This window comes from Lepus europaeus, chromosome 11 (assembly GCF_033115175.1).
Source record: "Lepus europaeus isolate LE1 chromosome 11, mLepTim1.pri, whole genome shotgun sequence".
NCBI classification, from domain to species: domain Eukaryota; kingdom Metazoa; phylum Chordata; class Mammalia; order Lagomorpha; family Leporidae; genus Lepus; species Lepus europaeus.
Window position 1 is genome coordinate 65,408,756 of NC_084837.1, and position 15,186 is coordinate 65,423,941.

Here is a 15,186-nt window from a genome sequence, read left to right on the forward strand (position 1 = left end):
TGGCTTCAGGAGGTTCTCTGAGATGTTTTACATGTGTACATTTGCTTTGAAAGTCCAGCGCTTTTATAAGTGCGCAGAAGCCGCTGATCTGAAAAGATTAAAGCTGTTAGGATGCTCCGCGAAGCCACAGAGATGAGTGGGTATCTAAGTAGAATGTGCAGGACAGGAGGAAGAAAGGGTCTAGGGAGCTCCAGCTTAGCAGATGTGTGTATGAGGCCTGAAAAGAATAAAGACCAGCTTTCTCATGTACGAGTAAGGAAACTGCTGGACTGCGCAGGTTTTTACTCAGTAGTAAAGGCAGAATGAGGGTTACAATTCCACTGTTAAAAGAGCTGTTACTTCCGCTGTGCCGCCCTCCTGTCTGGAAATGGAATAAATCTTTCCCACACCAGCAATTTAAGATTTGTACAACTTCAGGATTAAAATGCCCATTTCTAGAAAATAGAGGTCATGGGATGGCAGAGTTCCTAGATGTTTTCTTATTTCCCATTTCTTTGTCCTTCATCCCTGATCCGGGTTCTTTCCTTGACCAGCGCCTGATTGAGGAAGAGAACATGCTGGCACCATCTCTAAAGCAGTTTTCCCTGCGGGTGGAGATTCTGCCATCCTACATTCCAGTGAGGGTTGCTGAAAAAATCCTCTTTGTTGGAGAATCTGTCCAGATGTTTGAGAATCAAAATGTGAACCTGACTAGAAAAGGTAGGCATCTCCCCGCCCAGTCCACCACATCCCCAGAGGCGCCGTTGTGGCCCGGGAGTTTGTCTGGTCTGCGATAGTCGCGGACTGAGGGCAGCACAGTCACAACACGTTTGCCGGAGAAGCCTGCCAGGGAAAGCCCCGCCCAGAACACCCTGCCTCCCCTGTCTGGTCATCCTTTGACAGCGCCTCCTGTTTTGCAGGCTCCATTTTGAAAAACCAGGAGGACACCTTTGCGGCAGAGCTGCATCGTCTGAAGCAGCAGCCGCTCTTCAGCCTGGTGGATTTCGAGCAGGTGGTGGACCGCATCCGGAGCACTGTGGCTGAGGTTTGCCTTTCACCCGAACGTTTCGGGGGGAGAAAAGTGACTAGTTCCCCAGAAAGCGACTGCTTGACTTTATTCTTGAAACAGAGCTTGGCTTGGAGAGGATTGAGAGCTAAAGGGTAATAAGTGAAGAAGAAAATAGCATTCTGTTTTTTATAATAAAGGCAAAGCTGCCTTGATCTTTAATTAGTTAGTGGAATAAAAGGGAAATCTTAATTTTATTTCTTACCATCAGTATTTTGAGTCTTTCTATAAACTTAGCGGTAACTCCGAGGAATCAAGAGCTTAGTACTTTACTTATCTTTCAGAGTGGCTTTATAAATTTTGATCCAGAGGCAGCCATTGTGCCGCAGTGGGTTAAGCTGCCACTTAGGATGCCCGCATTTCATCTCAGTACTTGGGACTGAGTCCTGGCTACTCCACTTCCTATCCAGCTTCCTGCTGTCGTGTCTGGGAAGGCAGCAGATGATGGGCTAAGAACTTGAGTTCCTGCCACTCCTGTGAGAGATCTGAATGGAATTCCAGGCTTCTTGGCTTTGGCTTGTTGCAGGTGTTTGGGAAGTGAACCAGTAGATGGAACGTTGGTCGGTCTCTTTTTTCTCTCCTCCTTTATCTGTCTGCCTTTCAAATACATAAGCTCTTTAAAAAAATAAATCACGCTGGGCCGACACTGTGGTGCAGCAGGTTAATGCCCTGGCCTGAAGTGCCGACATGCCATGTGGGTGCCGGTTCCAGTCCTGGCTGCTCCTCTTCTGATGCAGCTCTCTGCTATGGCCTGGGGAAGCAGTAGAAGATGGGCCAAGTCCCACCTGGGAGACCCAGAAGAAGCTCCTGGCTCCTGGCACAGCTCCAGCTGTTGCAGCCATTTGGGGAGTGAACCAGCGGATGGAAGACCTCTCTCTCTGTCTCTACCTCTCTCTGTGACTGTCTTTTTTTTTTAAGGATTTATTTATTTATTTGAAAGAGCTACACAGAGAGAGGAGAGGCAAAGAGAGAGGTCTTCCATCCGATGGTTCACTCCCCAGTTAGCCGCAATGGCTGGAGCTGCGCCGATCCTAAGCTAGAAGCCAGGAGCTTCTTCCAGGTCCAAGTGCAGGGGCCCAAGCACTTGGGCCATCTTCTACTGCTTTCCCAGGCCATTGCAGAGAGCTGGACTGGAAGTGGAGCAGCTGGGTCTCAAACTGGTGCCCATGTGGGATGCCAGTGCTTTAGGCCAGGGTGTTAACCTGCTGTGCCACAGTGCCGGCCACGGTCTTTCAAATACAATAAAATAAATCTTAAAAAAAAAAAAAATCATGCTTCCACTTAAAGACTTGATATTTAAAAAAAAAAAATATTTGAAAGGCAGAGAGAGATCTTCAAGCCACTGATTCACTCTCCAGATGGCTGCAGTGGCCTGGACTGGGCCTCCATTTGGTTCTCCCATGTGGGTGTAGGGGCCCAAAGACTTGGCAGTCTGCTGCTGCTTTCCCAGTCATACTCGCAGGGAGCTGGATCCGAAGCAGAGCAGCCGGGACTCAACCCAGCACTTCGACATGGAGTGCCAGCATCATAGGCAGCAGCTTACCTGGCAGTGCCACAACACTGGCCCACATGGTAATTATTTTTTTCCCCAAAGAAACCTTTTATTTAATGAATACAAATTTCATCAGCACAACTTTAGGAATAATAGTGATTTTTATAATAGTGAACTTTAGGAAAATAGTGATTCTCGCTGCCATACCCACCTTCCCGCCCCCCACTTCCACCCCACCTCCTACTCTCTCTCCCATTCCCTGTCCCATTCTCCATTAAGATTCATTTTCAATTAACTTTATACACAGAAGACCAACTCTATACTAAGTAAATATTTTGACAATTTGCACACAAACACACACATACGAAAAAAAACTGAGAACAAGTTTTATAGTTAACTCTCATAATACAACTCTGCAGCTCTAGAAGGTAGATCATCATCCCTCCACCTTTCCTGGACTTTTGGGGCCAATGTAGTCCCATACAACACTTGCTTTATAAAAAACAAAAGGGGGGGAAGCTAGTTGGATTTCAGCAAACCAACCTGTCAGCCAACAGACAAACCCCTGCAGCTGATTTTGAAGCATAGGCCAGCCTAGAACGCAGCACGTTAGAGTTGGCTTCTGGAACTACCAAGAAGCTTTGCCAATTTCTGCAGGTTAGAAGCACAGTAATCTACCGCAAAGGCGGCTGCCTCTTCTGGTCACTATTGTAAAATCTGGTTGTGGGAGACAGAGCTTTGATGTAGACATCGACTATTAGATTTTAAATGACTTTGAAGTATCATAGTATTTGATTCTTTTTTTAAAAAGATTTATTTACTTGAAAGGTAGTTAGAGATTGAGTGATAAACAGAGATATTTCTACTATCCACTGGTTCGCTTCCCAAATGGCCACAATGGCCAGGTCTGGAACTGAAGCCAAGAGCTGAAAAAGAGGTTTTTTTTTTTTTTATTATTTTTAAGATTTACTTATTTATTTGAAAGGTGGAGTTACATAGAGGCAAAGGCAGAGAGACAGAGAGGTCTTCCATCTGCTGGTTCACTCCCTAAAAGGCCACAATGGCCAGAGCTGGGCCGATCCAAAGCCAGGAGCCAGGAGCTTGTTCCTGGTCTCCCACACGGTGCAAGAGCCCAAGGACTTGGACCGTTTTCCCAAGCTTTCCCTGGCGCATTAGCAGGGAGCTGGATCAGAATGAAGCAGCTGGGACTCAAACTGGCACCCATATGGGATGCCAGCACTACAGGCGGCGGCTTTACCCACTACGCTACAGCACCCCACCCATAAATAAACAAATCTTAAAAAAAAAGAGACCTCAGACTCCTCAAGGTGTCAGAATTGTAGCTAGTTGTCATTTTTGAATAGTATTATTGTAACAATGAGAATTTATAGTAATGAGAAGAAATAGAATGCCCAAAAGGAAAAGGGGGGAGGTGTCTGTCAAACATGTTCCCTCACTGATCTGGTGCTGGAAGTCAGGTTAGTATTTGCCTTTGAGTCAGTGGAAGGGGCATGAAGGGGCTTGTAGGGTGCTGCCCATGTTCAGTTGTTCCGTTTCTTGATAGGGGCACCGGTTGTAACAAGTGTTTTCTATTTCTGAAAGTTCCTCAAGCTATGATTTGTGTGCTTTTCTATATTTTAGTACTTCAATGAAAAGTTTTAAAAATTCTTAGAGTAATAGTTTTTCTTATTTTAACTATATATTTAGTTGGTTATTGTTCATATAGAGAAATAGTGGTGTTGACTTTTGTGGGTTAATTTTATACCTGGCATGGTGCTGAACTCTTTTAGTTTGAGTTTTTTTTTTCCAAATAGATCATATTTACAAATGAGAATTTCAAAACTTCCAATCCTTAAAGTTGTTCTCTCTTTCAATTTTTGGATAGGCTCTTTAATATCTCACTAAACAGCTGGGATGAAGTTTATATAAACTGTGTTAAACAGTAGAGGTGTTGATGGGCATCCTTGATTTGTTAGTTCATAGAGACAGTGCGTGTAGCAGCAAGTATTTGGCCTAGCAGTGAAGGTGCTGCATGGGATGCCCGCATTCCATGTCAGGTGCCTGGGTTCTAGTCCCAGCTCCACTGCTTGATAAGCTCCACTTATCAAGTTAAAGAAATTCTCTTCAGATTTGCTAAGAGTTTTTATCATTAGTAGATACTGAATTTTATCAACTGTTTTTTCTGTATTAACTAAGGTATAATTTCTTGCTCTGGATTCTTTATCTTTTTTAGTCTATTTATAGTCAGGCAGCCAATTCCTAGTCAGATATTCAGATGCTGACTTTGCCTGGAATAAATGCTACTTGGTTTTGATTTTTTTTTTTTTTAAGAATTTTATTTTATGTGAAAATCAGAGAAGAGGGAGACAAGATAGAGGGAGAGTGCTTCTCTCCACTGGTTCAATTCTCCAGATGGCCACAATGGCCAAGGCTGGGCCAGGCTGAAGCCAAGAGAGAGGAGCTTCATCCAGGTCTTCTGTATGGTTGCAGGGGGCCCAAACATTTGGACCATTTTCCACTGCTTTACCGAGGCCTTTAGCAGAGAGGTGGATTGGAAGTAGAACAGCTGAGACACAAACAAGCGGTGGCTTTACCTGGTACACAGCGCCAGCCCTGATGGTTTATTTTTTATTATATAGCTGGGTTTGGTTGGCCAAAGCATTATTTGGAGTTTTCGAATCTATGTTCACTAGTGAGACAAGGCTATGTTCTTCTCTTCCTGTGTTCTTATGAGCTTTGGAATAAAGATTATAGAAACCTTATAAAATGGGGTAGTTAGATTTTTTGGAAGGCAGAGAGGAGCCACATAGGCAGAGATCTTCCATCCACTGGGTCACTCCCCCAAAATACTGCAACAGCTAGGGTAGACCAGGTGGAAGACCCGGTTCACTCCCCAGTGGGAAGGATCCCAGAACTCCGTCTGAGTCTCCACGTGGGCGACAGGGACTGAACTACCTGAGCCCTCATCTGCTGCCTCCCAGGGCACTCGTGAGCAGGAAGCTGGATCAGAAGTGAAAGGACCAAGACTTGAACCGGCACTCCAATATGGTATGTGGGCATCCCAAACTGCTGCACCAGTACCTGCCCCTGTATCACATTTAAAGAGAAGCTTTGGGGGCCGGCATAGTAGATGAACCCTCCACCTGTAGCACTGACATCCCATATGGGTGCTGGTTCAAGTCCCAGCTGTTCCACTTCTGATCCAGCTCCCTGCTAATGGTCTGGGAAAGCAATGGAGGATGGTCCAGGTGCTTGGGCCCCTGCACCCACGTGGGAGACCCAGAAGAAGCTCCTGGCTGTGGATTAACCCAGCTCCTGCCATTTGTGACCATTTGGGGAGTGAATGAGCTGATGGAAGACCTACCTCTCCTCCCTTCCCCTTTTTCCCTCCCCCTCCCTCTACCCCTTCCTCTTCCCCCAATCCTGGCTGTAACTCTGCCTCTCAAATAAATAAATCTAACGAAAAAAAAAATAGCTTTGGGGTCGGGTGTTTGGTGCGGCAGTGAAGACTCCGCTTGAGATGCCCCCATCCCATATCAGGGTGCCTGGTGTGCGTCCTGGTTCCTCTGCTTCTGGCCCAGGTTCCTGTTAACACTCAGGCTGGCAGCAGTGTGGGTCCCTGCCACCTCTGTGGGAGAACTGGATTGAGGTCCAGGTGTTACATGCAGTTGGGGACTGAACCAGCAGATAGAAGACTGATGCCTCTCTGCCTTTCAAATAATTTTAAAAATAATGAGAAGTGGCTCTTGTGATCAAAGGCTTTTTTCCTGAAGACTTGTCTTGATGTGTTGCTTTCCTTGGTATTTTGACTTCAGTGGGATATTGTAGTTTAGTTATGTCTTCCATCGTAGTTGGTGCCAGGGCATGGGGTGTGGAGTGTTCTTCTCAGGAGTGTGTGGGTCATGTGGCCCACAGGCCAGGGCTAGGATCATGGGGCATCAGCCCTCAAGTGACAGTGGCTGCAGCTGGGGAAATGCCATCCCCGAGTCCTGAAGGGGTTGCTTGGATCCCTGTAGCTGCAGGAGTGTGGCCAGGGTCACAGGTGTACCAGCCTGAAGTTGAGTTGGGTGCAGGGAGCAGCCCAGGGTCTCTACAGCATCTTGTCACGTACTTCACTTTTGTTTCCTCAGACAGGCAATTACTCTTTCTGTGTTGTTTTGCCTGGAGCTGGGGGAGGAATGTGGTGATCAGAACTGTGGCCACCAACAGCAGCAGTAGATCACATCCAGAGCCCGCAGCCCAGCGAGACCAGCATAGCGTGGGATAGGGCCAGGGCGCCCATGGCCCTGGGCTTCCTGCTGCTCAGGTGGACTTGCAGCACGATGTCCTGCAGCCAGCTACAGGTGGTACTGGTCAGGGTATCTGCCCAATCCGTTGAGGCCACTGGTCTCCCCCAGAGTGGGTCCAGGGGCTCCATCTACAAGGATTGTTAGGGTCTGCCCAGTGTTGGGTTTGACCAGCCCAGCAGTGATTTCCAGGATGCCGTCCTGTGCTCACTTGGTGCTCCTCTCCCAGCACAACCTGGAGTCTTGTCTCTGGCTGTCAGCCCGAGGTGGGGGGAAGGATGGTGAAGGCAGTCTTTTGCTGGTTGTTGGCACTCCAGGAATTGTCCTTGGCTCAAGGGAGCTTCCTTACCCACGGTTCTGCTCCCTCCCTGAAAGCATTCCAGGCCCAATAACTGGTAGATGCAGGAGCAAAGTGGCCTAGCCCCCAGCCTCAATCTGGGACATGTCTGAAGGGTGACCCTGGCTTCAGTGACCTCCACTGGATTGGCTGAGGCTCCTGCTACAACCACATGGCGAGGTATCCTCTCAGCTCAGTTCTGCTTCCTTTACTTCTTTCAACTAAATCTTAGTCTCTGATCTGTTTTTGGAATGGGTGTTTGGCCTAGTGGCAAAACACTGGTTAAGATACCACATCTTGCATCAAAAAATGGTTTCATTCCTGGCTCCAGCTTCCGGTCAGTGCAGACCCTGGGAGGCGGTGATAATGGCTCAGATAACTGGGTTCCTGCCTCCCATGTGGGAGACCTGCCTGGGTTGAGTTCCCAGCTCCTGGTTTCAGCCTGGCCCGGCCTCAGCTATTGTAGGCACTTTGGGGAGTGAACCAGTGGATGGGACCTCTTGCACATGCACTCTTTCATATTCTCTCTCTGCCTCTCAAATAAAAAAAAAAAAACTTTTCCTGAGATGCCTGACACAGGCTGAGAACTTAAAATATTTTTTTTTTAAGAGGTATTTATTGATTTGAGAGGCAGAGTTACAGAGAGAGGAAGAGACATAGAAAAGAGGTCTTCCATCTGCTAGTTCACTCCCCAAACAGCTGGAGCTATGCCTGTCTGAAGCCTGGAGCTTCTTCCAGGTCTCCCACGCGGGTGCAGGGGCCCAAGCACTTGGGCCATCTTCCACTGTTTTCCCAGGCCATTAGCAGGGAACTGGGTCAGAAGTGGAACAACCAGGACTTGAACCAGTGTTCGTATGGGATGCCAGCACTACAGGTGGAGGCTTAATCTATGCCACAGTGCTGGCCCCTAAAATATTCTTGATAAATAGGCTTAAAAGAGAAGGATAATAGCAACACAAATATACAAAAAACAAGAAAAAAGCATGTTGCTTGAAAAAGTAGATATCCATATGCAAAAAATAATTAAAAACTTGGCCGGCGCCGTGGCTTAACAGGCTAATCCTCTGCCTTGCAGTGCCGGCACACCGGGTTCTAGTCCTGGTCGGGGCGCTGGATTCTATCCCGGTGGCCCCTCTTCCAGGCCAGCTCTCTGCTGTGGCCCGGGAGTGCAGTGGAGGATGGCCCAAGTGCTTGGGCCCTGCACCCACATGGGAGACCAGGAGAAGCACCTGGCTCCTGGCTTCGGATCAGCAAGATGCGCTGGCCGCAGCGGCCATTGGAGGGTGAACCAACGGCAAAAAGGAAGACCTTTCTCTCTGTATCTCTCTCTCACTATCCACTCTGCCTGTCAAAAAAAAAAAAAAAAAAATTTAAAACTTGATCTATATTTTGTACCACATAGAAAAATTAACTCAAAATGATCAAAGACCTAAATGTAATGGCTCAGCAGCTGGAGTAACGGTTAACTCGGTCTCCCAGGGGAGGTCTGGACAGCACACTGTGATGTCCACTTTCCTGTGCTGTAATTTCTGTTTCAGATAGTAATGTCTGGTGTACTGTGTTGTTTGTTCTTCACATGCCTCATGGTTCTGGCACATGAGCTTAAATACCCCTGGGGATGCCAGCTACTTTAATAATGCGTATTTGCCTGTTCCTAATCTGTGTCAGTTCCAGTGAGGTTAGAGAGAAGGGAAGATGAGCTCCAGGGTGAAGAAAGCTGGTATCCGGAATTCCTAAAGACCACTTCATTGAGAAAACCCTAGAGTCAGGATTTTACCTTTGATGCTGCTTACAGAGTGGCATTTATATATTAATCATCAGCCTTGCTGAATTCTCTTACTAGTCCAGTGATCTCTGTGTCAGTCCTCTTAGACTTTCTGTGCAGGCAGTGAGTGAGACCCTCTGTTAGTAACGACAGTCTCGGGGTGGACATTGGACCTAGCATGTAAGGTGCAGGTCGGGATGCCTGCAGTTAAAGTGTCCTTTGTTCCTTAGATTAACTCAACTTGGTAGTGGTCTGTGTTCTGTTTTCAATACAATGCTGGATTTGTTCAAAACCATTCTTCAGATGTTTTTCAGTGTAATGCATTTTTGTCTCTGTTTTGTTGGTTCTTTTCACAGCACCTCTGGAAGCTGATGGTAGAAGAGTCAGATTTACTTGGTCAGCTAAAGGTAATAACTCCCATTTAAAATGATGCTGGGAGCAAGGACTTAGATGCTCCAGCCTGTGCCGCGAGCCCTGGTCGTCTATACTCAGTCCTCCAGATTGGACTCATTTGTTTTCATCCAAGTGAGCAAACTATACCCAGTGCTACAAATCTACTGTAATATAAGACTCAGGAGTTTGCTTGCTTCTGGAAAAAAATATAATTATGGTGCCATGAAATAAGTGGTACCAGACACGCGCCAGCTGTCCTGAGTGGACTGAGTGTGCCTCTTTGAAATGCCAAATGCCTCTCTCCTTCTGTAGGTTGGGCTCGAACTGATGATGGAAATAAAGCGCATGTCTCCCTTAGGATGTTGGAGCCCTCCTGGTGCTCCTCTACTGAATGCTGACATTTGGTTCTTTCCTCAGATCATTAAAGACTTTTACCTCCTGGGACGGGGAGAACTGTTTCAGGCCTTCATTGACACAGCTCAACACATGTTAAAGACACCCCCGACGGCAGTAACGGAGCACGGTAATCCCCCGGTGCAAGTGGCAGGCCGTTTCTTGGCTGCTGTGCTTTGGGGCCTGCTCTTCAAAGGAGCAGTCTGGCGAATCACAGAGCAGTTTCCAAGGCTGGGAACCCTTCCGGGCAGGCTTCACGCTGTGGCTGTTAGGAACAGCTTCTTGGCCTGTGAGCCTTCCTGGAGGGTTGGTCAGGGCTTTGCACCAGGTATTTTGTTCTCGCCAGATTATAGCCATGTGTGCTTCGTGGAGCCGACTGGCACTGCTGTCACCTGTAGTGTTGCATTAGAGCCCTTTGGGTTGTGAATGATGGGAATCTAACCTGAGCTAACGTAGTGAGAAAAGGGGAATTTTACTCTTGTATCTAAAACTCCAGCAGGACGGGGTTATAGCTGGACCTCAGAAAATTGAAGCTAGGGACTCGGATCCTGTGCGGATTCTTGTCCTGTATCTTGTGTATCTCTTGTGCTCTTGGGGATCTTCCAGGCCCACCTGGAAACATGGCTGCCAGTGGCTCCCAGGAACGTGCCTCACAGTGTCCTCCAGGGAAAGACCCAAACTCAGTGTCTCTGGGAGCAGCTAGAGAATTCCAGTGAGAGGGTTCTGATTGGCTGGCTCACCCCAAATCCTGTGCCCGCCCCTGCATCAATGGAGTCAGACGCTAGGGCGTAGCCAGGAAAATGGCCTCGCTTTGACCAGCCTGTCGCCACTCCTGTTCAGGGGAGTTGGGGAGGGTCAGAGCCAGAACAAGAAAGGGGGTGGAGAGGCTGAAGCAGGCCGATCATCCTTCCAGCTCAGTGAATCAGTGATGTCCGCTGAACTCATACGGTATTTCTGTTGGTTGCAGATATTAGAAAATGTAATTCAAATTTACGTAAGCAAAGAATTTATAGATTCTGACACCTGAAAAGCTCAGACCTGCCTTGCCCTAGAGGCAGATCACCTACCCCGCTGGAAGTACAGGAGCCGTCCTGGGTGGGGATGATTCTCTGAGGAAAATCAGGGTGCTATTAGCAGCACAAAAGAGGAGGCGGAGTGAGTGAGCGGTGTCCAGCGCGCCCTGCTCTGAACGTAGGCAGGCTGGGGGAAGCGGGCCGCCAGGCATCCTTGCCAGCCATGTTCTGTCTTACAGATGTGAATGTAGCCTTTCAGCAGTCGGCACACAAGGTGCTGCTAGATGACGACAACCTGCTCCCTCTGCTGCACTTGACAATTGAGTATCACGGGAAGGAGCATAAAGGTGTGCGCCTCCCCCGCCCCCTGTGCTCCTGCTGCTCGCCATCCATGGCCCTTCCCTGCCCGCCCCCCCTCCCCCCACTGAAGCCGTGTCACTGGGCCTTAGAAGTCGTCCTGTGCAGACCCCTAATTTTACACAGGAGAAAGGGGAACTCCAAAGGAGGTGAAGTCATATGCTCAAGTCTTTTGGGGTTTTTGTCTTTTGGGGTTTCGTTGTCAGGCTGCTAGAGGGGCCCCTGTTTGTTTCTAGCCTCCAGACCTTAAAGCTGGAAAAAAGAAAAAATCAGAGACCTCCTGAGAGAACCCCACAGAAGGTTCTATGCCTTCTTCTGCCTGTGTCCCCTTTATGTGCAAACGCCACAGCCTCCAGGGAGCCCTCACGTCCCAGTGTCCTACCCCTTACCGAGTCTCTGGTTCTAGAATAACCCGGTTGTCTTTTTTCTTTACTTCCCTGATGACAGCAGATGCCGCTCAGGGAAGAGAAGGGCCGTCTCGGGAAGCTTCTCCCCGGGAAGCCCCTGCTTCTGGCTGGGCAGCCCTCGGCCTTTCCTACAAAGTCCAGTGGCCGCTACACATTCTCTTTACTCCAGCTGTCTTGGAAAAGTGAGTGTTTCTGAGTTTCCCACAGATAAATGTTACCCACCTTACTTTTTAAGATTTATTTATTTATTTGAAAGGTAAACTTTTACAGAGACATTGAGAGACAGAGATTGTCCATCTGCTGCTTCACTCCCCAAATGACCATAACTGCTGGGGCTGGCCCGGACTGAAGCCAGGAGCCTCATCTGGGCCTGCCACATGGGCGCAGGGGCCCAAACACTTGGGCCATCTTCCACTGCTTTCCCAGGCACATAAGCAAGGAGCTGGATTGAAAGTGGAGCAGCCAGGACTTGAACTGACCCATATGGGATGCTGGCACTGCTCCACAGTGCTCTCCCACCTTCTAAGGGAAGAAATTATCGGGAATAGAATTGGTGGGAGCAAGACTGCCAAGTAGTTTTTAATAGTCTGTTAATCAGTGGTTGCAAACTCAGGCCCTTAGGATGCTCATATTAATAGGTGAGGCTGTGGATGTGAGACAGCAGGGAGTGCTGGGCGCTGGAATGAGTGGGAGGGAACGGACCCACTTAAAACTATATTGTTTTAATGAGCCAAATAAGCAACTTCTAGACTGCCAGGTTGTGACCTCTGAAGGGTGGCATCTCGGGCAGCGCAGTGAGTCTAGCCTTTGATGATGCCATCGGACCCGACGAGTTTCTTCCCCAACTTCTGTCATTTGTAATTGGTATACTTGGAGAAGCCATCCAGCTTCATGTGCTGAAGAGGGAGATCACCTCCTTACTCCTAAGGAGAGGCAGTGGGGCAACCGAGCCTCCTGTTTTGAGAGAGAGAGACACTCAGACTGGGCGTCAGCGAGAAGAGGTGAGGCCGCCTCGGGCAGGTCCAGAGCCCGTGTCCAGCTGAGCCATCTGCGCCATCTGCAGGGCCCTTGTCCTTTCTTTATGTTTTATTGTGAGATTCTTTAAATACAAACAATAACAGACTGTCCTGCTTCCCATCAGCAACACTATGGTACTTCTTTTATTTTTTTTAAGAATTTATTTATTTATTTTTGACAGGCAGAGTTAGACAGTGAGAGAGAGAGAGACACAGACACAGACAAAAAGGTCTTCCTTCCATTGGTTCACCCCTCAAATGGCCGTATGGCCGGTGCTGCACCGATCCAAAGCCAGGAGCAAGGCGGTTCCTCCCATGCGGGTGCAGGGCCCAAGCACTTGGGCCATCTTCCACTGCCTTCCCAGGCCACAGCAGAGAGCTGGACTGGAAGAGGAGCAACTGGGACAGAACCGGTGCCCCAACCAGGATTAGAACCCGGAGTACCAGCGCCGCAGGCAGAAGATTAGCCTAGTGAGCTGTGGCACTGGCCATGATTTATTTATTTATTTATTTGAAAGAGTTACACAGAGAGAGAGAAGGAGAGGCAGAGAGAGAAAGAAGTCTTCCATCTGCTGGTTCATTTCCCAATTGTCCGCAACGGCCGAAGCTGCACTGATCTGAAGCCAAGAGCTTCTTCCAAGTCTCCCACATGGGTGCAGGGGCCCAAGGACTTGGGCCATCTTTTACTGCCTTCCCAGGCCATAGCAGAGAGTGGGATCGGAAGTGAAGCAGCCGGGTCTTGAACCAGCGCCCATATGGGATGCCAGCACTGCAGGCAGCAGGCGGCTTTACCCGCTACGCCACAGCGCCGGCGCCGCTATAGTACTTCTTTAATCTATTCCTCCTGCCCTTTTGTTTAGCTAGAGTTTTATAAAGCAACTTTTAGATGTCATTGCGCTCTCCCGGTATGCAATTCAAAAAGGCATATTTTCCAAATAGCTCCAATGCTGTTATCATACCCAGTAAAATTACCAGTAATCTCTCACCATCTAGTATTTCCAGTCCATACTGGAATTTCTCCAGTTATCGAAAGTTTTTGGGTTTGTTCACTCAGTATCCATCCGAGGTCTACCGTCTCAGTGATTCTTCCATCAGTAATAGTTAATTTTAAAAACCAAATGAAATTGAATTGTGTTCCTCAGACCTCCCTGGGAGCAAGTGCGTGCCGCTCTGCCAGGAGTGAGCTGCTCCTTCGTGCGTCCTGTGAACGCGGCTCAGCAGTAAGCAGTTAGCCTCTGCGCCTGCTGGGAGCCGCGCGTCTGTTCTCCCTGGGGGAAGCCATTTTTCCTGCTCTGGGCTTCAGGGACAGAGAATCAGATTCCTCCTCTGTCTTGGTTTACTGGTCCCCACAAGACCCTCATTCCTTCCTTGCTTCCTTCCCGCTCCACACAAAACCATTTCCCAGAGCGTCTGGCCCAGAGTCACGTGGGCTGGCCCTGCAAGGCAGCTGCGGGGGGCACCAGGAATTCAGTCATCTGTAGCAGGCTAGTTCTAAGTTGATCATTTCCTATCGCCTGCGAATGATGTTCTACATATCCACGTGACCCCTGGCAGAAAAAAGATTCCCCACCCGAGTCTACACCCTGGGCCCTGCCAACCCTGCCCCCTTGACTCTCCTAACCTAAGGTGACTACTGTCATAAATTCCAGGTTTTCTTTCCTTTTTCTATAGGTTTATAATACCTATCTGTATTCCCCAAAATATTTTTTAAGAATGATTTTAAAAAACTATTTGTACTCGTGACTTCCCTTTTTCATTCAAAATCCTATTGCTAAGAATCATTTTACAGCCAGCGCCGTGGCTCTCATGGCTAATCCTCCACCTGCAGCACCAGCACCCCGGGTTCTAGTCCCAGTCGGGGTGCCGGATTCTGTCCTGGTTGCCCCTCTTCCAGTCCAGCTCTCTGCTGTGGCCTGGGAAGGCAGTGGAGGATGGCCCAGGTGCTTGGGCCCTGCACCCCATGGGAGACCAGGAGGAAGCACCTGGCTTCGGATTGGCGCAGCACCGGCCGTAGTGGCCATCTGGGGGGTGAACCAACGGAAGGAAGACCTTTGCCCCTTTCTCTCTCTCTCTCTCTCTCTCTCTCTCTCTAACTCTGCCTGTCAAAAAAATAAAAATTTAAAAATTTAAAAAAATGATTTTACATGGTGTAGTTGAAGTTCACGCATTTCACCTGCTGTGTATTTCACTGTATAAATAAGCTAGAGTTTCCTGGCGCACATCTCGAGCCATTCTGTCCTTCCTGCATTTTGGGGGAGGGGTGGGTGGCACTAGTTCTGGGGTCTGTGACGTGGTAGGCGAGGTTGGGGTGAAGTCTTTCTGTTGAACAGCCTGGTTTTCTGTCCAGGTACAATGTTGTCTTCAAGTACTTGCTGAGTGTGCGTCGGGTGCAAGCCGAACTGCAGCACTGCTGGGCCCTGCAGATGCAGCGCAAGCACCTCAAGTCCAACCAGACAGACGCCGTCAAGTGGCGCCTAAGAAACCACATGGCGTTCCTGGTGGATAACCTGCAGTATTATCTCCAGGTCTGTGTGGAGGAGCAGCGGGAAGGGGGCTACGAGAAGTCCAGGAGGCCAGCAGGAGGTGGTTTGAGAAAACTTAGGAGTCATATCACTAGGCATGTATCTTAAGGGCACTGTAGTGGAAAGTGGGAATAACTGGATGAGAAGGCATAGGGAGTTA

The 15,186-nt window shown here is 48.6% G+C and overlaps 1 protein-coding gene across 3 annotated transcripts in view; it reads left to right on the forward strand.

Moving 5' to 3' along the window:
* The window catches only part of TUBGCP4 (tubulin gamma complex component 4), a 49,502-nt gene that overhangs the window by 19,929 nt on the left and 14,387 nt on the right, over nucleotides 1–15,186 (forward strand). For 2 of the 3 annotated variants that reach the window (XR_009867309.1, XM_062205774.1), the window contains exons 8-14: nucleotides 534–699; nucleotides 900–1,024; nucleotides 9,282–9,332; nucleotides 9,736–9,841; nucleotides 10,964–11,071; nucleotides 11,529–11,670; nucleotides 14,852–15,029. Coding sequence is in view for 2 of the 3 variants with exons in the window: in XM_062205774.1 (XP_062061758.1) it covers nucleotides 534–699; nucleotides 900–1,024; nucleotides 9,282–9,332; nucleotides 9,736–9,841; nucleotides 10,964–11,071; nucleotides 11,529–11,670; nucleotides 14,852–15,029 (876 nt within the window). In the remaining variant the exon portion in view is untranslated. The remainder of the gene's footprint in view (nucleotides 1–533; nucleotides 700–899; nucleotides 1,025–9,281; nucleotides 9,333–9,735; nucleotides 9,842–10,963; nucleotides 11,072–11,528; nucleotides 11,671–14,851; nucleotides 15,030–15,186) is intronic. The other variant, XM_062205775.1, reaches the window with a different exon arrangement.